The sequence below is a fragment of the Branchiostoma belcheri genome, unplaced genomic scaffold (assembly GCF_001625305.1).
Source record: "Branchiostoma belcheri isolate BF01 breed outbred unplaced genomic scaffold, Haploidv18h27 scaffold2, whole genome shotgun sequence".
Taxonomy (NCBI): domain Eukaryota; kingdom Metazoa; phylum Chordata; class Leptocardii; order Amphioxiformes; family Branchiostomatidae; genus Branchiostoma; species Branchiostoma belcheri.
Genome location: NW_017803490.1, coordinates 6,461,241 through 6,483,410, shown reverse-complemented (window position 1 = coordinate 6,483,410; position 22,170 = coordinate 6,461,241). Strand labels below are relative to the sequence as shown.

The 22,170-nt window shown below is 38.7% G+C and overlaps 1 protein-coding gene across 1 annotated transcript in view; it reads right to left on the bottom strand.

The window, feature by feature from the left end:
* Window positions 1-2,853: 2,853 nt before the first annotated feature.
* The window catches only part of LOC109468777 (ephrin-B2-like), a 154,301-nt gene continuing 134,984 nt past the window's right edge, over window positions 2,854-22,170 (bottom strand). The window contains exons 2-6 of the mRNA XM_019767103.1: window positions 10,047-10,161; window positions 8,877-9,039; window positions 8,052-8,132; window positions 7,099-7,194; window positions 2,854-3,268 (exon numbers count right to left, since the gene is read on the bottom strand). Coding sequence (XP_019622662.1) covers window positions 3,111-3,268; window positions 7,099-7,194; window positions 8,052-8,132; window positions 8,877-9,039; window positions 10,047-10,161 — 613 coding nt within the window. The 3' untranslated portion in view covers window positions 2,854-3,110. The remainder of the gene's footprint in view (window positions 3,269-7,098; window positions 7,195-8,051; window positions 8,133-8,876; window positions 9,040-10,046; window positions 10,162-22,170) is intronic.

Sequence of the window (22,170 nt, the reverse complement as noted above, 5' to 3'; positions counted from 1 at the left end):
TCTTTTTTTTTTTTTGCAAATCACAAAAAAATGAGGCAAATCCGAGAACCAACAAATTAAATTGGTGTGGCCTTACATTTGTACATTACAGACCTGCCTTACAAGGCAAAAACATAATCTATATAAAGATAGTGAAGTCCTAATAGTCTTTCCACTGCTGTAGATGCACATTAATGCATGGTCAGTTCACTCCCCCACTGTACAATAAAGTAATTAGCGAGTAATTAGTGCTGAGACTAACGGGGAATGTCGTTAGGTCCAAGGTCATTCAGTTCAAGGTTATGCATTTTCCAATTAACAACTTAGAGTTGAGTCCTTGGTTCAAAGCAGATTCTATCTTGTTTTCTGCCTAACAAACTCTACTTGGACAAGTTTGTCAACCCCCCCACCATCAAAGCCCCCTCTATATTAACATTGGCAGGTGCAGAAGTATACCCTTAGCTAGTGTTCTATTATACATTAGGCCACACTGACTTAATTTTATGGATGACATCCTCTGAAGACCCCTAAACTAGTGTGAGCGGGTGAAAGAAAAAAATCCGGCCAAAAATAAAAATACTGCTAAACCACAGGAATACAAAGCTGGTATTGTGAATTTGCAGTAGTACATAGCGACATATACCACAAGCTGGCATATGCTGGCTTTTTGCGGAATTCATGAATCAGCACTTTATGCATGTACTGAGTTCTTGAGTCATGGAGCGTCGGCAGCCTGGGTGCCGTCCTCCGAAGTTAATGCCGGCTCCCTACTGTCACTAGCTACCATGGACTACGGAGGATGGCACCCAGGCCAGAGCCTTGGAGGACATGTTTTTTCTTTGAGAACAGGCGAAAATCAATGCACGTGCAGATGTCATCCATAAAATCAAACCAGTGTGGCCTTATTACAACAAGGGCAGCAGAATGTTGAGAACCAACAACACCAAAAACTGTACAACGTTTCTCCAGATACACACACCTTGCCACTGCATTGAGGCACAGTTATTTCTGACTATAGTTTTCTGCAGGCCACAGATAATGTACAATTTCTAATATCATAAAAATTCACCAAGAAACAGTCACCAAAGAATCTACTTAGTAGCTTGTGAATTTGTTGTAAGCAGTTATTTAAAAGAACAACCATAATCTTATTTGGAGTTAATTCTGTTAAATACCGAGCATTGCTGAAAATATAGCCCACTTGGCAACCAATTAGAATAGAGGATTCTTGTACAATGCACTGTTATATGAATATCTTGAGTTTCCACTAATTTAATGTGGAAATTTCATAATGAGGTTTCTTATCTTAGTAATAAATTGACAAACAATTGAAATGAGTAACTCTTTGTGCAATGTACCACATAGAGGCTGAAATTACAATTTCACTATGAAATGAATTCCTCCATATACACCATATGTGCCCTGGTGAATTGTTTGCTCAAGATGACTGTCCCTTTGATTCTGCCATATTTTTGACCTCTCAAAAAGAAGCAATGTCATAGCCGGTTACATGAATTGGTGCAAGGTTTTTTTTCTAAGTATTTATATACAAGAGCTGTCAGAGAGCTGTCACAGATGCTAAAACACAGGATGCTGTCCCAAGACTATCATAGTGTTCTGAACAGCATTGCAGGCTTGGCTGTTCTCTAGAACAACCTAGAAGCAAAAATGTGTTACTCACCAATGTAGGAGCTGTTCATGGTAGTGAAATAACTGTCTCTAGTACCAAAACAGCCATCTACAGTACTGAGACAGCTGTCCCTATAGTACGAAAATAGCTGTCCATGGTACTGAAACAGCTATTTATGTACAGAAACAGCCATCTATGTACTGATACAGTTGTCAAAGTAATCGAAATAGCTGTCAAAATTATTGAAACAGCTGCAGCTGTCCAAAATAATCAAACAGCTATAACTGTCCATGGTACTGAAATAGCTGTAATTGTCCATGGTACTGAAAAAGCTGTCTATGGTATTAAAACAGTTGTCAAAGTTATTGAAACAGCAGCAGCTGTTCAAGTTACTGAAACAGCTGTAACTGTCCTTGGTACTGAAACAGCTGTAACTGTCCATGGTAGTAAACATCTGTCCAAGTTACTGAAACAGTCATAACTGTCCATGGTACTGAAACAGCTGTCTATGTACTGAAACAGCTGTAATTGTCCAGGTACTTAAACAGCTGTCTATGTACTGCGGCAGCAGTTCAAGTCACTGAAACAGCCATAACTGTCCATGGTACTGAAACAGCTATCTATGGTACAGGAAAAGCTGTCAAAGTCATTGAAACAGCTACAGCTGTCCAAATTACTGATACAGCTGTCCATGGTCGATGTATAGCACTGAAACAACTGTCAAATGTACTGAAACTGATTTAACCGTCACAGTCTCAAAATGCCCAAGGCCACAACACACCCAATCTAATCACCAATACATGATAGTACTGAAAACATTTTCAAAAGCTCCTGTGACTGAGAAGTTAGTGGGATAAGGTAAGGCCACACCAATTTAATTTGTTGGTTCTCAGATTTTTTCAGAAAAAATATGAAGCGACAGGGCGAAAAAAATAAAAAATAAAAACAGGTCTAGGCATCCTATTATAGGCTTTAATGCTATGGAATGAGCCATGAAGTCAACACAAAAGGCTGGGTTAAAATTTAAACATTGAATTTTGAACTTTTAATCAAACCACTGCAATGATAGATGGGAAAACTGTAACAACTAGGAAGAAAAGGACTTTCCTCAACTGTTGGGGGCAAAACATGAGCATTTTTCAGTTGATTCAGGACCAGAATAAATTTTTTTTTTTTTTTTTGCAAATCAGAAAAAAACGAAGAGGCGAATCCGAGAACCAACAAATTAAATTGGTGTGGCCTAATGTAAGTATTTTCACAATTTTGTCAATATACAACAAATTGGCACGTTTTTTGCCTGCGCTAAGCTCACTGCCAGGTTTATACTTCTTTTAAAAGTGAAGAAAAAAATTTTCTTTCATAAGACACCACATGAAAAGCTTAATTCTTAATCATAGCTTGAATGGCTTCCTACATACAAAGCCATTTCGAATGTCCTTTGAGGACCTTTTAGAAGCTTGAATACATTGTTTGAATAAACTATTCACATTTTGGAACTTGACTATAAGCAGAAAATAAGTTGGAGACTGGTGAAAATGGCCGCCGCGGTCACGTCTAGTCTTAATCTTGTCCCAGCGTTGGCATCAGGCGGACGCAGAAGCTCATCAGTTGGCCTGTTAGCCTGGGTGCTGCTCCCCCCTCCACCAGGATCTGGTGTGTCTGAAATACATATTAATAGTATGGTGTTACAGACCGTACCATCACATTTATAGGTGAGTCTTTTTTTGTTTTAACTGTGCATTCTTTTACACTATAATTGTATAAATCAATAAGTGATATAAAGGTAGTCTTGTATCATACATGAAAAATATGTCAAATTCTGGTCAATTTCACTCAAAACAGAATATATAGAGCTTTGGATTAGAATTGCATTAAATACATGTCTGAAACATGTATTCAAGGTAATAAAAAGATTACAGAAGATTTGAAAATATGCTATTTCATGCAGTCACATCTTATGCAAAATACCAAATGAATTAACCTATTTATTATCTTCCATACAACTCCAGAAAGACACAAACAAAAACTAACAAACTCTATCCACCCCTCTCCCAGTAATTTATCTCCTACACAAGTTGCTGACTTCCTAGCCTTTACCATTGTGCTATAAGAAATTTATCAAGATTACCAAGCCAACAGGGAAAAAAAGAAGCTCTGATGCAACCATATGCCATCCTGAACTCCTCCAAGTTCTTGTGATATAGAACTCTATTCCGTCAAAGATTGCTTCTGTAGCTCATCTTTCCACGATCTTCCGGGAAAGTTTGTCACTGATGGATCGGACTATTGTCCTGACGGAGGGGGAAAGACCTTATCGTTGACTTGTGGGACTACCGGAGGGGTTAGACTAACATGATAGATTCCTGGATTATGAGGCTCTCTGGTGGCTTCGCTTCCAGTACCTATACTGTAACTCATGCCTTCTGTACGTGTTAGGCCTAGGAAAAAAAATGTTGTGTTTCCTGCTTCAGTGCTGAAAATAATATGGTAGGTAGGTAGGGATTATCTTTTTTTCTTTCCTTTCTTGATTATGCGGCTCTCTCTGCCGGCTTCGCTTCCAGTACCTTACTGTAACTCATGCCTTCTGTTAGGCCTAGGAAAAAAAATTTGTGTTTCCTGTTTCAGTCCTGAAAATAATAGGGTTGGTAGGCAGGGATTATCTTTCTTTTCTTTTTTATTAGACTTTGGCAATCTATAGTGATCCAGCCTATATAATACAGTTGAAGAAAGTAAAACTTGCATGAGGACACTCATATTTTCAATGTTGGAAAACTGATTGTACAATCACTCAGGTGTCAGATCATGGAGCTAGGAAAGGTTGATCAGCTTGAAAAATTTATGTCCCTTGCAGTGGTCCAACCCCAAAAAAGACTAGGGTTGGCAGTTTTTTCTAGGGTCGGTCGGGGAAACAGGAAACACAACATTTTTTCCTAGGCCTTACAGCAGGGCTGGCTGAATACTGCTACAGGACCGTACCAAACTAATTTCCTGGTTCATGGATTTTTGCCAGAAAATAATGAAGAGGCTGGGCAAAATGAAAGTGAAATGAATGGATTATTGTAACCAGTTTATATTTCTTTATTTTTCTTAATCAAATACGTCCTCAGAAGTCGGGAAACAACAGACAATAAACCGGGTAGTGAGTATGAGTAAATGTTCTTTACTGTGCTTGCAATTAGCCTCTAGGCAACAGTTTGCAATAAAAAAAGTTATTATTTATAGTAAACAAAAGAAACATGCATCTTTCATGTAAATGCTGCCACAGGAGGCACAAAAACAACATACCAGCCAGGCTGGATTTGAGTATCAAACAATGAATTTTGAACTTTAAGACACTGATGATATGGGAGAACTGTAACTGCTAACTAAAGGAAAACAAAAACTTTCTTCAACTGTTGGAGCTACTTTGCCATGTAAATATAGGACATTTTTTCTTTCGTTACTTGTGCGTCCAACAGAATAGTTTTTCCGTGGCAAAATAGCCCCTGGTACCACACAAATTCTTCTTGAACTGAAAAATCCTAAGATCGTTTGGGTACAAAAAAGAAGACAAGTAAGGAAGATGTTCTAATGTTTTTGCCAAGCATCAGTCTTTCTTTTATTTGTAGCCCGAAAAGACCTAGCAAAAGTTCCATTCAATTAAAAAGGAAACTTTTTCTGGCTTCTTGGACTGAAAAATTCTAAGATTATTTGAGTACAGAAAAGAAGACAAGTATGGGTAAGGAAGATGTTCTAAATTATGTTTTTGCCAAGCATCAGTCTTTCTTTTATTTGTAGCCCAAAAAGACCTTGCAAAAGTTCCATTCAATTAAAAATGAAACTATTCCTGGCTTCTTGAACTGAAAAATCAAAAGATCATTTGGGTACAGAAAAGAAGACAAGTATGGGTAAGGAAGACGTTCTAAATTATGTTTTTGCCAAGCATCAGTCTTTCTTTTATTTGTAGCCCAAAAAGACCTTGCAAAAGTTCCATTCAATTAAAAATGAAACTATTCCTGGCATCTTGGACTGAAAATTTCTAAGATTATTTGAGTACAGGAAAGAAGTTTGGGCAAGGAAGATGTTCTAGATGCTTTTGCAAGCATCAGTCTTTCTTTTTTTTAGCCTGAAAAGACCTTGCAAAAGTTCCATTCAATTAAAAAGGAAACTATTCCTGGCTTCTTGGACTGAAAAATTCTAAGATTATTTGAGTACAGAAAAGAAGTTTGGGCAAGGAAGATGTTCTAGATGTTTTTGCAAGCATCAGTCTTTTATTTGTAGCCCGAAAAGACCTTGCAAAAGTTCCATTCAATTAAAAACGAAACTATTTCCGGCTTCCTCGTCGGTGGGTAATGACCCGCCTGCCTTACTCAGCCTAATGGTGTGAGGAAAACCCCATCTTTCATCCGTCACCATACAGAGTCTTCTAACCCGGTTGGCGGAAGGGTCAGCTTGACTTTGATGTGGTTGAGGAGAAGACAAGACATATGAGCCGACAGCAAGCTCCCATACTCTTCACTTTGACAAAACCACAGTGTAATGAACACTACCGTAGGCCCCCCACAACTCACATCCCCGCCGGCAGAATTGGACGATGTATCTTGGACTAATTTGCAGGAAGTTCAAAGTGGAAGTCACGGGGATTGCAGCTTTCGTCAAATGAAACACTAGAGGCTGTATATCAACGGTGGCCAGTTGACGGAAATGTAGCCAAAGGCCAAGCCAATTGGATTAGTTCTTTTTTAGAATTACCGTTAGGCCTAACAAGTTACTGCCATGTCATGCCAAGAGCATGGTGGGGAAATCGTATTTCAAAGTCTGGCACACTATCTCAACAAGCTTTGTCTTTTCTGTGGTCCACTGGATGGCATATATATTGCCTTTCAGACAAGCCACAATATACAGTTGGTTGAACTTGAATTTGTGGCTGGTTTAAAGGATGAAAAATGGTACAAAGTATGTTGTAAAATAAAAAGACACTACAGGACACAATACAACATCTGGCAACAAACAGGTGTGTGAGGATATTGACTTTGAATTTTCTGATTTCTGGGAAATTATATTTCAATCTGTTTTTTGCTTGTAGATTTTATGGCAATTTAATTTAATTCAATACAATCAAATACAGGGCCACCTTTCCACTGAGAATTTTTTGTTTGCTTGTTTGTTTATTTGATTGAATATTCTGATTTCTGGACAATTATTTCAATTGTTTTATTTTTTGTTTGTAGATTCTATGGCAATTCTTTCCAATACAATCAAATACAGGGATAGCATCATTTGATTATTACTATATCCACCACCATTCCACTGAGGATTTTTTTGTTTTGTTTGTTTGTTTGTTGTAATACTTGCTTACCTTCTCTGGGTTTATTTGATTGAATATTCTGATTTCTGGACAATTATATTTCAATCTGTTTTATTTTTTGTTTGTAGATTTTATGGCAATTCTTTCCACTGAGGAAATGTTTTGTTTGTTTGTTTGTTTGTTTGTTGTAATGTTTGCTTACCTTCTCTGGGTATGGAGTTGGGTGTGAGGTCCACCACATAGTGACTGGACTCTGACGTATTCTCCACTGGGGGAATGATGTTTGTTTGTTGATTCACTGTAAAAACAACAACAACAAGAAATCAACAGTTGCTAAAAGTGCCACAGGTGTACCTATCTTCCACTTTCAAACCACCATTTGAAAAACGTCTTCTTTACTTTTCTAAGGAAAGATTAGCTTCTTACAGTTAGTCTAATAAAATCCAAAATACAAAAAGTATTGTTTATAACAAGAAAATTGTACAAAGAAAAAAATGCATTTTTAATATTTCAAGTGGAAAGTTTCAAGTATGTATGGCAACAATTACTTAGTAGTAACTAGACAGGGCAAATGCATAATGTTTACCTTCGCATTTGGTCTGCTCTGTTAATTCTTACTCAAACACATTCATATATATGGTCAGACAGGAGTCTAAATCCCTCCTGCTATAAAATTGCATGATGTAACCCAACACCAGTTACCATGGTGACAGACCTCTGGTCATTGACCTTATTGGTTTGGAGAAGAAGAAGAGGAAACAGAGCAAAAACAATATGCTTTCCTTGGGTAAACATAACTATGAAGCAACAATACTACAAGGCTTTAGAACTACAAAATATTATAAATAACAGTGTAAGAGTTCCATGAAACTTCATCCGTGAATAGTTTCATCAGGTTGGTAAGACACTGAGTAAAGAGACTCTTTTTACACAACAAAAGTCTTTTATTCAGCTGATGTTTCGGTGACCGTCTCTCATCTTCCTCAGGGCAATTCTGACTGGTTCACATTGCACCGCAGCACAGGTGTGGCTGCTACAGGTGTTGCTTGCCCTAAGGAAGGTGACAGATGGTCACTGAAACATCGGCTGAATAAAAGACTTGGTTGTGTAAAAAGAGTCTCTTTACTCATGAAACTTCATGTTTCTGATGTTTACCTGTAATCTTGAGTCTCATGCCGTTGCGACAGTTTCCTCCCACTTTGTTGTCCAGACCTCCCAGCTCTGATGTAGAGGTTGCTGAGAAGAGAAACATCAAGGTCTTTTATTGTGATGTTTTGTGCAATGAGTTGTTCATATTTCTCTGCTTACACAGTCAGCAAGTTTTTTTCTCATATCCTTTGATATGTTATCTTATGTATAACAGTAATCAACAATCCTATTATATTCCCGAAAATAGTTTCATCAGGTTGGTAAAACTTAAGAGATAAGGGAATTCTTTTTACACAACCAAAGAGTCTCACCTCGCTGACGTTTCGGTGTCTCTCAGACACCTTCTTCAGAGCTTCTGACTGGAGTACTGCATCTCGCCGCTATATGTAGCCGATGTAGGTGGCGTTTTTGCGGCGAGAACACTATCCCAAACGTGGCTAAGTTTCATATAGCTACATATAGCGGCGAGATGCAGTACTCCAGTCAGAAGCTCTGAAGAAGGTGTCTGAGAGACACCGAAACGTCAGCGAGGTGAGACTCTTTGGTTGTGTAAAAAGAATTCCCTTATCTCTTAATCCTATTATACCTTGTCAATATATATCACAATTCTTATAGTGGGTGCCATTGCTTATGGATAGTGACTATCATGTTGATCCAAGCACAAATGTTAGGACTAAAACCATAGTAATGATAAGAGCAATATGACCCAATGTTGATGTCACACTTCAAAGAAGCCACGTGACAAGCCTCACCGGGTCAGTCTACTAAGGAAGACCAGAGTGACTGGTGACAGTTTGTACTTTATTACTATCAGTCCCAGAAGGTCCTTACATATGTAGTAGTAGTCCCTTCCTGGTTTGAACTCCAGACCGAAGGGGGAGGGGCTGAACTCCTGGAACAGCATGGTGAACCTGTTGTCCTGAAACGGTTTGTCACATCTCAGTAACATCTTCCCCTGGGACGCATCACAGTGCACGTAACCGTCCTCCTGTACCTGTAAACAACAATAAAAACAACAACAACATATAACATCTTCCCAAGACATTACAAACAAACAAAACATGACAACAATAAAAATAACAACAACAACATTTAACTTGAAAGTTCATCTGTGTTGGTAGAAGTCATTATGCTTGTTTAAACTTGCTGCATAACAACATTTAACATCTTCTCCTGGAACGCATCACAGTGCACATATCCTTCCTCCTACCTATAAACAACAATAAAAACAACAACTACATTTAACATCTTCCCCTGGGATACATCACCGTGTACATATCCTTCCTCCTGTACCTACCAACAAAAACAACACTTCATGTAACATGAATGAAAACTTTTTGGCAATCAGCAACTTTTAACCCTCTCTCTGCTGCAGCCTTAGCTTGTACCTTGTAGCTAGCACAAATATTGGTACTGCCTTTAGCAAGGAGAAGTTTGCTGTATTCACTTTATGTTCACGGTAGCAAAAGTTCACGGTCTGAGAAAAAATGGACATGTTCACGGAACTATATATTCACGGTGGCGGCAGGTGCAGGAAAAAGAAAGTCCAGGAATTATTTGTTAACTGTAATGATAAGTTCACGGTACAGAAGTGACAGTGAAAACAGTGTACATAATAACCAACAGTAATTTAAACTGTATAGTATCTCAATTTCTTTAACATACCTGGTACAGTGTGTTGTATTGTGGGTCCTGTCTGTAACATACCTGGTACAGTGTGTTATATTGTGGGTCCTGTCTGTAACATACCTGGTACAGTGTATTGTACTGTGGGTCCTGTCTGTAACATACCTGGTACAGTGTGTTGTATTGTGGGTCCTGTCTGTAACATACCTGGTATAGTGTGTTGTATTGTGGGTCCTGTCTGTAACATACCTGGTACAGTGTGTTATATTGTGGGTCCTGTCTGTAACATACCTGGTACAGTGTATTGTACTGCGGGTCCTGTCTGTAACATACCTGGTATAGTGTGTTGTATTGTGGGTCCTGTCTGTAACATACCTGGTACAGTGTATTATATTGTGGGTCCTGTCTGCTACGGTTGAAGACCCTGGGACAGACGATGTCCACTTTATCATCCAGCTCGACTGTAATGGAGTACCCCCATCCGGACAATCTGCCGAGAGGTCAACAACAACCAACGGTCAACTTATGTGTACGTCAACGAAGGTCAGACATCCAGGGCTCAAAATTCATTTTTGGTAACAGGTGCATTGGTGCAGCTATTACCTAAAAAATTAGGTAACATCTGTGTCCATAATATCACCAGGGTCCATAATATCGCCACTTTGAGAAAAAGTGTGCTTATAAGATATTTTTACTGCAACATACCCTAGGTATGTACATTTGAGGTGTGCAGGAGTGCATACCAAAAGTATGTTGCAGTAAAAATATCTTAAAGCACACTGTTTCTCAAGGTGGCGATATTATGGACCCTGGTGATATTATGGACACAGATGTTACTATAACTTACAATAATTTTATTACTTTTTGACGCTTGTTAAGAATGACAGATGTTAAGAATATGCTTTATACAACAGTAACTATACATTTAACATCTTTACATATAACGTAAACCTAGGAAAATATCTGGGTGCACTATAAAGTATGTATTAGATGTAAGATTGAAAAAATAGCAATACTAATAATCATTTCTATCCTAAAATAAAAGTGTATTGATAAAAGCCTTTTTTTTTCTTTTCTTTTCATATTTTACTAGTTCTATTACATTTGGATTACATAAATACATACATATATGTAGCTACATGTACTACAATTTGAATACAAATCTTGCATCTTACAAAACCCCTTTCAGGTCCTCCAAAAGCTCCCAGACTAAACCTTATTGAGTCTGCACATGTAACAATCAGTCCTCACAGCTGTCCTAACAGTCTAGCCCGCACTTCAACTTAATTTAACGACACAATCCAAACTACAATAAATCAAAGTGGCACAAAATCAAAGCTTATTTTTCACAATTTGGTTTGCGCAGGCAGGACTTGATTCTTAAAGCTTCCACGTACACGTCTTTGTGTCGGGATCTGCTCTTAAAGGATGGAAATAGTTCGAAGGTTTGGTCAGGTGTGACCTTGGCTTGACCTTGGTGCCATCTCTCACTTTAAATCAACAACAACTACTTCAGAGCAAATGTCAAATCTGTCCATCGTTGAAAACACACAACAAAGGGGTGAAAATCCTAGTACATGCACATAGATGAAAGAACATAGTAATAATTGCAACAAACGAAATATGTGATTGAGTTCAAGCACTTTTTTTTACAAATTTATAATATCTAAAAATTCTGCCAACCAACATAGAATTAGACAACTTTGCATCCAAATCACTTCATACTCATAGAACCACAATCTTATAAAGAATATTGTTCATATCACAAAATATGAAAGTGTTATATGCATCATATGCTAGAAAGCTCGGTCATATTACTAGAATTGTTACGTTGACCAACAATTTTTCTACAGAATTGATGCCAATGAAAATTGATACGGTCAGGAGTGGCGAACAAAGTACTAAATACTTCAGAAGCTGGGCTGTATTGACCTGACTATAGTAAAGACTGGAGTGCCATTGTTAAAGTCTTTGCTGTTTTGAATTCCCGGTTGCTAAGCAACAGTGGTTGCTAAGCAACGGGGAATGATTGACAGTTTCCTGACAAACTGCAGCTAGGGAGGGTTGTGTCAACAGAGTTGTTGAACTGAATACAGACAAACGCAGAAGACTGTTACAACAGTTAAGGGCATTTATGGGGCTGTATGGGCTAGCTGCTACTTGAGGCTTTGGGAAGCAGCTGGAAAGAAAAGAAATTGGTCAAATAGACAGATGTTATGCCTGTGGAATGGTCCGCACTACAGTTTGCCATAATGAGGGGGACCTGACAACACTTCATGCTAAATTTTGGAAAGCTCTGGCTATGGTTTATACAAAATGTTTGCCATCTCGGTGTGAATTGTGTGAGATTAAAAAGCTTTCCCAACAAATCATGGGAAATTAGAATACCTTGCCTTTGTCATACTAAAAAGTGTCATATTATTATGTCTCTCACTTAACTCTTGAATTCCAAAGAATTCAACTTCAACATGAGTGAAAGCCATTAAAGATACAAACAGTAACATATACTAAGCCTACCTGAGGGAGAAATCAAGTTTAAAAGATCAAATCAAGAACAGTTTATTCTAGTAGGAAGAATGTCAAATGAAATAATAAAGCATTGCAAGAACTAATTCTCACAAAGTCCCAAAATACAGCTATCTATGCATTGAAGAGACACTTTCAGTCACAGAAGACAAGTTGTACATGACAACATTGCAGGATTATACTAAAACTTGTCTAGAAAGCTAGGAGTACAAGGAAATAATCCCAGGACCTACAAAAAACTCAGACACTTTCAGTTAGAGAAGTTGTACAATTGACACCATTGCAAGCTTATGTATCTAAAACTTGTCTAAAAAAGCAGCAATACGAGGCAATTTGAGCAGCCTCACAGAGAAGAATGTGCCATCATCCCAAGCCGTAAGCATCACACCTCAGTACCTAAATGCCTGTTTTATATCCACAGTCTCCATTGTGATCACTCCGCTGACAGAAATCGTTCCGGTCGCATACACACGGCTCAAAGAGCGCCGCCGCTTCCCCGCGATCCGTCGTTTTTCTCCCGGGGGATGAACAAGAAAGAAAGTCTCTTATCACTGGGGAACATCCGCGGATTCTGGCGGACCCAATTCTTCAACCGTTTGACGCAATTCCGAGATAACGCCGCGATAGTATACATCACTTGTAATGGAACTGAAGTACGGGTAGTTACAGTAACTCAAGGTAAGGCCACACCAAGTAAATTTTATGGATGACGTCCTTTGGAGACCCTAAATCTAATGCGAGAGGGCGAAAAAAAAACAAGAAGGGCCCTAAAAACAAGATGCCTAGATAAGAAATATACTAAGAGACGACAAATGTTAGGGCACAATTTGAATGAGGTGACACAGTGTAACAAGCAAGAAGTCTTTTATTCGTAATCAAAACAGCAATAAATCAGGTGTAACAGCAGTTGTCGTCCTGTCCTGTTCTCGCGTTACGGGTTTCACGTCAATCTGACGATTTGTGGCACTGTCGTGACTCTTTGGTCATAGTTACAGGAAGTGGAATTTCTTTTTTTTTCTTTCTAGGAACAGGCCGAAATCAATGCGTGCGTGGACGTCATCCATAAAATTTACTTGGTGTGGCCTAACTCTCAGGGACAATGACTCAGGCTGTCTCGGGCAGGGGATAAATCTCCGAGGTTGCGCTCAGGAGCGGAAATACGACATGTAACTTTTCAGGAGGTGTCAGATAGGGCCTAGGAAAAAAATGTTGTGTTTCCTGCTTCGGTCCTGAAAAAAATAGGCTCAGTAGGTAGGGATTATCTTTATTTCTTTTTCCTCTTTTTTTTAGACTCTCACAGGTGATCTCTAGTGATCCAATCTGATAATGTACAATACAGTTTAACAACATAAAACTAGCATTAGGACACTTATATTTGTAATGTCAGTGTTGGAACTTGGGAAACTGATTGTACAATGTTTCATCACTCAGGTGTCATATCATGGAGCTAGAAGAGGTCGATCAGCTTGAAAAATCTATGTCCCTTGCAGGGATCCACAAAAAAAAGGCTCGGGTCGAAAGTTTTTTCTAGGGTCAGTCAGGAAACAGGAAACACAACATTTTTTTCTAGGCCTAGGGGTGTAGCCTGGTATCCATCCTATTCGAGCTCCTGTTTGCTCCTAGGATTGCTTCCCTGCCAAATAATTTTGCACCCATTACTACAGGATCAATCGGTATTCGAATACTTGCGTAAAATGTAAACGAGAGCTGTGATTGGCTCCAAGTTGCAAGGTCCTCGGTAACGGCACGGTAACGGAGATCAAACATGCATTCAGAAGTTTGCTTCTCGTTACACCGGTTCTGCGAAGTATTTGATATTGGAAATAATTGATGATACATGGTGATTGGTGTCAGACTATCAATCAAGAAAGCAATTAGAGGAGATACGTGATATGTTATAACATCCTCAGGCAGGGAGTTCTGCACATTTGCAGCAACGAAAACTTATAAGCAACATCTTTCTAAGGAAGATAAGGATAAAAAATGTTCTTCTTACTAGTTATATCCGAGATCCAGCTCTTGACTGCTTCGGAACTGAAACTAAATGCTTTCTAAATCCTGTTATACAATGAAAACTAGGAAGCAACAACTTTCCAGGGAAGATATGGATAAAAAATGTTCCTCTCACTAGTTATATCCAAGATCCAGCTCTTGAATTCCTCTGAAGGCCCTGTAACTACCGGGTAAAGCCTTTCTAAATCCTTTTATACAATGAAAACTTGGAAGCAGCAACTTTCTACGGAAGATATGGATAAAAAATGTTCTTCTTACTAGTTATATCCAAGATCCAGCTCTTGAATGCCCCAGAACTGAAACTTAATCCTGTTATACAATGAAACCTTAGAAGCCACAACTTTCTACGGAAGATATGGATAAAAAATGTTCTTCTTACTAGTTATATCCAAGATCCAGCTCTTGAATGCCCCAGAACTGAAACTTAATCCTGTTACACAATGAAAACTTGGAAGCAACAACTTATTACGGAAGATATGGATAAAAAATGTTCTCCTTACTAGTTATATCCAACATCCAGCTCTTGAATGCCTCAGAGCTGAAACTAAATCCTTTCTAAATCCTTTTATACAATGAAAGCTAAGAAGCAACAACTTTCCACGGAAGATACGGATTAAAAAAAAATGTTCTTATTACTAGTTATATCCAAGATCCAGCTCTTGAATGCCTCAGAAGGCATTAACTAAATCCTTTTATACAATGTAAACTTACCGGTAGAAGCAACAACTTTTGACGGAAGATATGGATAAAAAATGTTCTCCTTACTAGCTATATCCAAGATCCAGCTCTTGAATGCCTCACAAGGCATTAAATAAATCCTTTTATTCAATGAAAACTTAGAAGCGGCAACTTTCCAGGGAAGATATGGATAAAAAATGTTCTTCTTACTAGTTATATCCAACATCCAGCCCTTGAATGCCTCAGAAGGCATTAAATAAATCCTTTTATACGATAAAAACTTAGAAGCAACAACTTTCTACGGAAGATATGGATAAAAAATGTTCTTCTCACTACTAGTAGTTATATCCAAGATCCAGCTCTTGAATGCCTCACAAGGCATTAACTAAATCCTTTTATACAATGAAAACTTGGAAGCAACAACTTTCTAGGGAAGATATGGATAAAAAATGTTCTTCTCACTAGTTATATCCAAGATCCAGCTCTTCAATGCCTCAAACTTTAAGTCCTTACTAAATCCTTTTATACAATGAAACCTTAGAAGCGGCAACTTTCTACGGAAGATATGGATAAAAAATGTTCTTCTTACTAGTTATATCCAAGATCCAGCTCTTGAATGCCCCAGAACTGAAACTAAATCCTGTTACACAATGAAAACTTGGAAGCAACAACTTATTACGGAAGATACGGATAAAAAATGTTCTTCTCACTAGTTATATCCAAGATCCAGCTCTTGAATGCCTCAGAAGGCATTCACTAAATCCTGTTATACAATGAAAACTTAGAAGCGGCAACTTTCGACGGAAGATATGGATAAAAAATGTTCTTCTTACTAGTTATATCCAAGATCCAGCTCTTGAATGCCTCAGAAGGCATTAAATAAATCCTTTTATACAATAAAAACTTAGAAGCAACAACTTTCTAGGGAAGATATGGATAAAAAATGTTCCTCTCACTAGTTATATCCAAGATCCAGCTCTTGAATGCCTTAGAACTGAACCTTTCTAAATCCTGTTATACAATGAAAACTAGGAAGCAACAACTTTCCAGGGAAGATATGGATAAAAAATGTTCTTCTCACTAGTTATATCCAAGATCCAGCTCATGAATGCCCCAAAAGGCCCTGTAACTAAAGCTTTTCTAAATCCTTTTATACAATGAAAACTTAGAAGCAGCCACTTTCTAGGGAAGACAAGGATAAAAAAAATGTCCTTCTTACAAGTTATATCCAAGATCCAGCTCTTGAATGCCTCAGAACTGAAACTAAATCCTGTTATACAATGAAAACTTGGAAGCAACAACTTATTACGGAAGATATGGATACAGAATGTTCTTCTTACTAGTTATATCCAAGATCCAGCTATTGAATACCTCAGAAGGCCCTGTAACTAAAGCCTTTCTAAATCCTTTTATACAATGAAAACTAGGAAGCAACAACTTTCCAGGGAAGATATGGATAAATAATGTTCTTCTTACTAGTTATATCCAAGATCCAGCTCATGAATGCCCCAAAAGGCCCTGTAACTAAAGCCTTTCTAAATCCTGTTACACATAATTAACCTTCTCACTGCCAAGCTTGCCCTTTAAATTTAGGGCTGGATCTGTATTGGTTACAGAGTCGGAGGGCAGTAAAGGGGTTAAAGGGACACTGGGAAGTACATTTTTGGCAGCGGGTTCATTACAGGGTGACTTAACTTCCTGAAAAGCCGGCTCCATTTTCCATCATCTCTCCAGAATTGCCTGCGTTATCGGGGTCGTACATCTGCTTGGCAGCAGACTCTAATATCGGCGCCTCCTGGCATCGGTCCAACAAAGTGCAGCTTGTGTATTCATCATGGCATATTATTTGATACAACCCACTCATTTATAAAAGCACCAAATAGTGCAGAGATGTGTGAGGTTATTATTCAAACCTGGGCTAAACATAATACATCATTGGCACTACAGTAACTGTACTCTTATAGTCTAGGCAAAAGGCACAACTTTCATGACTCCAAAATACAAGAAAGTTTACATTGAACAACAAAGTACATAGGCACAGAATGCCAAGAACAAGGCAGAGATGTGTAAGGTTATTATTCAAACCTGGGCTAAACATTATACATCACTGGCACTACAGTACTTTTGCACAGGAAAAAGAGAGCAAGTTTTATGACTCCAAAATACATGTACAAGAAAGTTTACACTAAATAACAAAGTATATAGGCATAGAATGCCAAGAACAAGGCAGGGATGTGTAAGGTTATTATTCAAACCAGGTCTAAACGTAATACATCACTAGCACTAGAGGAAAAAGGCACAAGTTTCATGACTTCAAAATACAAGAAAGTTTCCACTGAACAAAATAGTGCAGAGATGTGTAAGGTTATTATTCAAACCAGGGCTAAAACATTATATATCACTGGAACAGTACTCTTGCAGAGGAAAAAGGGAGCAAGTTTTATGACTTCAAAATACAAGAAAGTTTACAACAAAATGGTGCAGAGATGTGTAAGGTTATTATTCAAACCTGGGCTAAACATAATACATCACTAGCACTACAGTACTCTTATAGAGGAAAAATAGAGCAAGTTTCATGAATTCAAAATACAAGAAAGTTTACACTAAACAAAATAGTACAGAGATGTGTAAGGTTATTATTCAAACTGGGTCTAAACATTATACATCACTGGCACTACAGTACTCTTACTGAGGAAAAAGAGAGCAAGTTTTATGGCTCCAAAATACAAGAGAGTTTACACCAAATAACAAAGTACATAGGCACAGAATGCCAAGAACAAGGCAGGGATGTGTGAGGTTATTATTCAAACCAGGGCTAAACATAATACATCACTGGCACTACAGTACTCTTATAGAGGAAAATGGCAAGAGTTTCATGGCTCCAAAATACAAGAAAGTTTACATCGAACAACAAAGTACATAGAGACAGAGGATGCCAAGAATAAGGCAGAGACGTGTAAGGTTATTATTCAAACCAGGGCTAAACATTATACATCACGAGCACCACAGTACTCTTGCAGAGGAAATAAAGAGAAAGTTTTATGACTTCAAAATACAAGAAAGTTTACATCAAACAACAAAGTACATAGACACAGAGAACGCCACAAACTTTCTGAAATTTTTGATCCACTGCTCACTGAGTCACATGTTCTATTTGTACACAGTGATATCATAGAAGCAGTGGATTGCTCCATACTTGACAAAAACTAGTGCTGTTTTGAAAAAAAAATCGAGGATTCCTTTTTTCATTAAGTTGTGTTAGAAATTAGTTTCAGAAGGAAGCATAACGATTCTAATATCACATATTGGCTCAAACCAAATTGCTAATACAAAAAGTGTCTATAGTGTAGAAACTGCCATCCCTGTCCTTGGTGCTGAACAGCATTCTCAACACACTGAAACTTAGAAGAGAGTATAGGACCTCCCCAGTTTCTTCTTTCCTTTCAGACAAATGTTACAGACAAGGCAGTTCAACCCTTTGTGCTGGCCATCTCTCATTCCCTAAGGCCACACCAATTTAATTTCTTGGTTAACGGATTTTTCTAGAAAAATAATGGAGCGGGCGGGCAAAAAAATAAAAAAAATAAAAACAGGCCTAGGCATCCTATTATGGCCCAAAATGGTACAATAGGAGCCATGAAGTCAACAAACCAGACTGGTTCAAAATTCAAACAATGAATTTTGAACTTTTAGTGATGCCACTGCATTGAAAGATGGAATAACTGTAACGACTAGAAAGAAAAGGACTGTTTTCAACTGTTCAGGGCAAAATATGAGCATTTTGCTGTTGATTCTGAATTTTTATTTTTATTTTCAAATCAGAAAAAAACAAAGCGGGCAAATCCGTTAACCAAAAAATGGTGTGGCCTAACATACATGAAACAGCATCTACGATTGCTTGCTGGCCATTGCTACTTATCCATGGCAGATATATCACAGAGAACATGTCTTCTAGCCTGCAACTATTGGACAAAGTAATGCACTCCGAACAAAGTGGCTTTGCTCTTGCGTTGGACCAGAGCCAGAGAAAAGAAATTGGTTGTCTAGTGCATCCCCTTCGAATGTGGTACAGACTTAATGCAAGCTTTATGTCTCTGAGTCTGGCAATGTTGAGCTTTTAAATTGTGTCTACATGCTCGAGACATCCTTAGGAGCTTACGGGAATTTGGGAGGGAAAATTGGAAACAAGAACTAGACAGTAACCTTGTTACTTTTCAATCTACCTGATGGAGAAGAGAAATGTGAGGAAAGTTTGGGGCTGAAAAAAGTTCTATGGTTGCTGCCGCTGAATAACATGTACTTAATGTCCTTGCTGTTATGATATTCAAGGTCATTCAAGTCAACAGTGCTGTCCTTGATACTGAATAACATTCACAATTATAACACTGTTAACCTGATATTTCATTTCATTCACACCTAACAGTTATGTCCAAAATTTTGACTAATATTCTACTGTCCCTAATACTGTCCTTGGTGCTGAAGGATTTTCACTAGCACTGCTGTTCCTGATACCACAGTAACACTAACACTGCTGTCCTTGGTTTGCAATATCATCCCCATTTAAACTACTGTTTCCCAAGTTGGAATTCATGCTGTACTGCTTTCCTGTTCCTGTCCTTGGTGCTGAAGGATATTCACACTGACACTGCTGTTCCTGATTCTACAGTGACACTAACACTGCTGTCCTTGGTCCTGAATATCATCCCTATTTAAACTACTATTCCCCAGGTCAGAATTCTAATTGTACTGCTGTCCCTGAAGCTGTCCTTGGTGCTGAATAACAACCACAATAGTTCTTCTGCCCTTAGCTAGTTGCCCTTGGTTCTGAATATCATCCCCATTGAAATACTATTCCCCAGGATAGAATTGATGCTGTATTGCTGGCTCAGTGCTGTCCTTGGTGCTGAATAACAACCACACTGACTCTCCTGCCCTTAGCACTACATTAAGTTCACACTGATACTTCTGTCCTTGGTGCTGAATAACATTAACGCCGACACTGCTGCCCCCTCAGATCTAAATGACATTTACACTGACACTGCTATCCTTGATAATGAATAGTATTAACACTCACACCACTGCTCCTTGTACTGAATGGCATTTATACTAATATCATAAGTACTTCTATGCCTTGGGAATTAACAGTGACACTTTTGCAAACACTGAGCCCTAAACCTTTATGAGGGTCCTCGGTTCTGGAATATGGATTTTATTAAACTACATTAAAAGCAAATTTTTATCATTATCCGTTTTTCACGGCATATTCCCAAAGGAACATCTGATGCCGGTAGTCATATATTATCTCTAAATGTTGCATATTCCTCCGGCTTCGCACATGTATTGTTGACCTTCAGATGTCCTCTGCACGCGTGGCCAGTTCGACCTCACTAACTAGTGTGTTCCACCCTCGCCCCATATTGCCTAAGTCACAATCTCTCGCTCGCTTTACGGCCGGACTATGAGATATTACGGGTCGGGGTTTGTCGCATGCCGGCGATTGTACGGCGAAGTTGGGTTGTAACACATGACCTGACCGTATTTCAAGCCTCGGCGGGGATAGCACTATCATCATAGGCCGCGGTCTCTCTCCTGCTCCATTTCTCATGATAATGGTGCCACTATTTGCTGTAATGGCGGCATTACTCCAGATTGCCTAGATTGGTCTTTAAATCACATTTACCCGCTTCGTCGGCCACAAGGACAAAAAAAGCATCGGAACAGATGGATCCAACAAATCAACATCGTTGGGGGGATCGCCAACAGAACACCCAGGCTACGTACGCTGTTCCCAAACTACGTAAAACCTGTAATCTTCAAACAAGCCTCCTAGGATTCTACTTTGTTTCAGTTTAACAACTTCTTCTGGCAGTTTGCAAGATGTATTTCAAGACAGATGGATCCAACAAATCAACATCGTTGGGGGGGTCGCCAACAGAACACCCAGGCTACGTATGTATGCTGTTCCCAAACTACAAAAGTCCCATAATCTTCAAAGAAGTCTCGTAGGATTCTACTTTGTTTCAGTTTAACAACTTCTTCTGGCAGTTTGCAAGATGTATTTCAAGACAGATGGAACCAACAAGTCAACATCGTTGGGGGGATCGCCAACAGAACACCCAGGCTACGTACTGTAGCTGTTCCAAAACTACGTAAAACCCGTAATCTTCAAATAAGTCTACTTTGTTTTAGTTTAACAACTTCTTCTGGCAGTTTGCAAGATGTATTTCAAGACAGATGGAACCAACAAATCAACATCGTTGGGGGGATCACCAACACAACACCCAGGCTATGTACGCTGTTCCCAAACTACAAAAGTCCCATAATCTTCAAAGACTCTGGAGAGTCTACTTTGTTTTACTTTAACAACTTCTTCTGGCAGTTTGCAAGATGTATTTCAAGACAGATAGAACCAACAAATCAATATCGTTGGGGGGATTGCCAACAGAACACCCAGGCTACGTACATACGCTGTTCCCAAACTACAAAAGTCCCGTAATCTTCAAACAAGTCTCGTAGGATTCTACTTTGTTTCACTTTTAAATTAACAACTTCTTCTGGCAGTTTGCAAGATGTATTTCAAGACAGATGGATCCAACAAATCAATATCGTTGGGGGGATCGCCAACGGAACACCCAGGCTACGTACGCTGTTCCCAAACTACAAAAGTCCCATAATCTTCAAAGAAGTCTCCTAGGATTCTACTTCTCACTTTAACAACAGTACAAAAGTCTCGTAATCCTGTAACAAGTCTCCTAGGATTCTACTTTGTTTCACTTTAAGTTTAACAACTTCTTCTGGCAGTTTGCAAGATGTGATTTCAAGACAGATGGATCCAACAAATCAATATCGTTAGGGGGATCGCCAACAGAACACCCAGGCTACGTACTGTACGCTGTTCACAAACTACTACGAAAGTCCCGTAATCTTCAAACAAGTCTCCTAGGATTCTACATTGTTTCACTTTAACAACTTCTTCTAGCAGTTTGCAAGATGTGATTTCAAGACAGATGGAACCAACAAATCAACATCGTTGGGGGGATCACTAACAGAACACCCAGGCTATGTACACTGTTCCCAAACTACAAAAGTCCTGTAATCTTCAAACAAGTCTCCTAGGATTCTACTTTGTTTTACTTTAACAACTTCTTCTGGCAGTTTGCAAGATGTATTTCAAGACAGATGGAACCATCAATATCATTGGGGGGGTCGCAAACAGAACACCCAGGCTACGTACATACGCTGTTCCCAAACTACGTAAAATCTGTAATCTTCAAACAAGTCT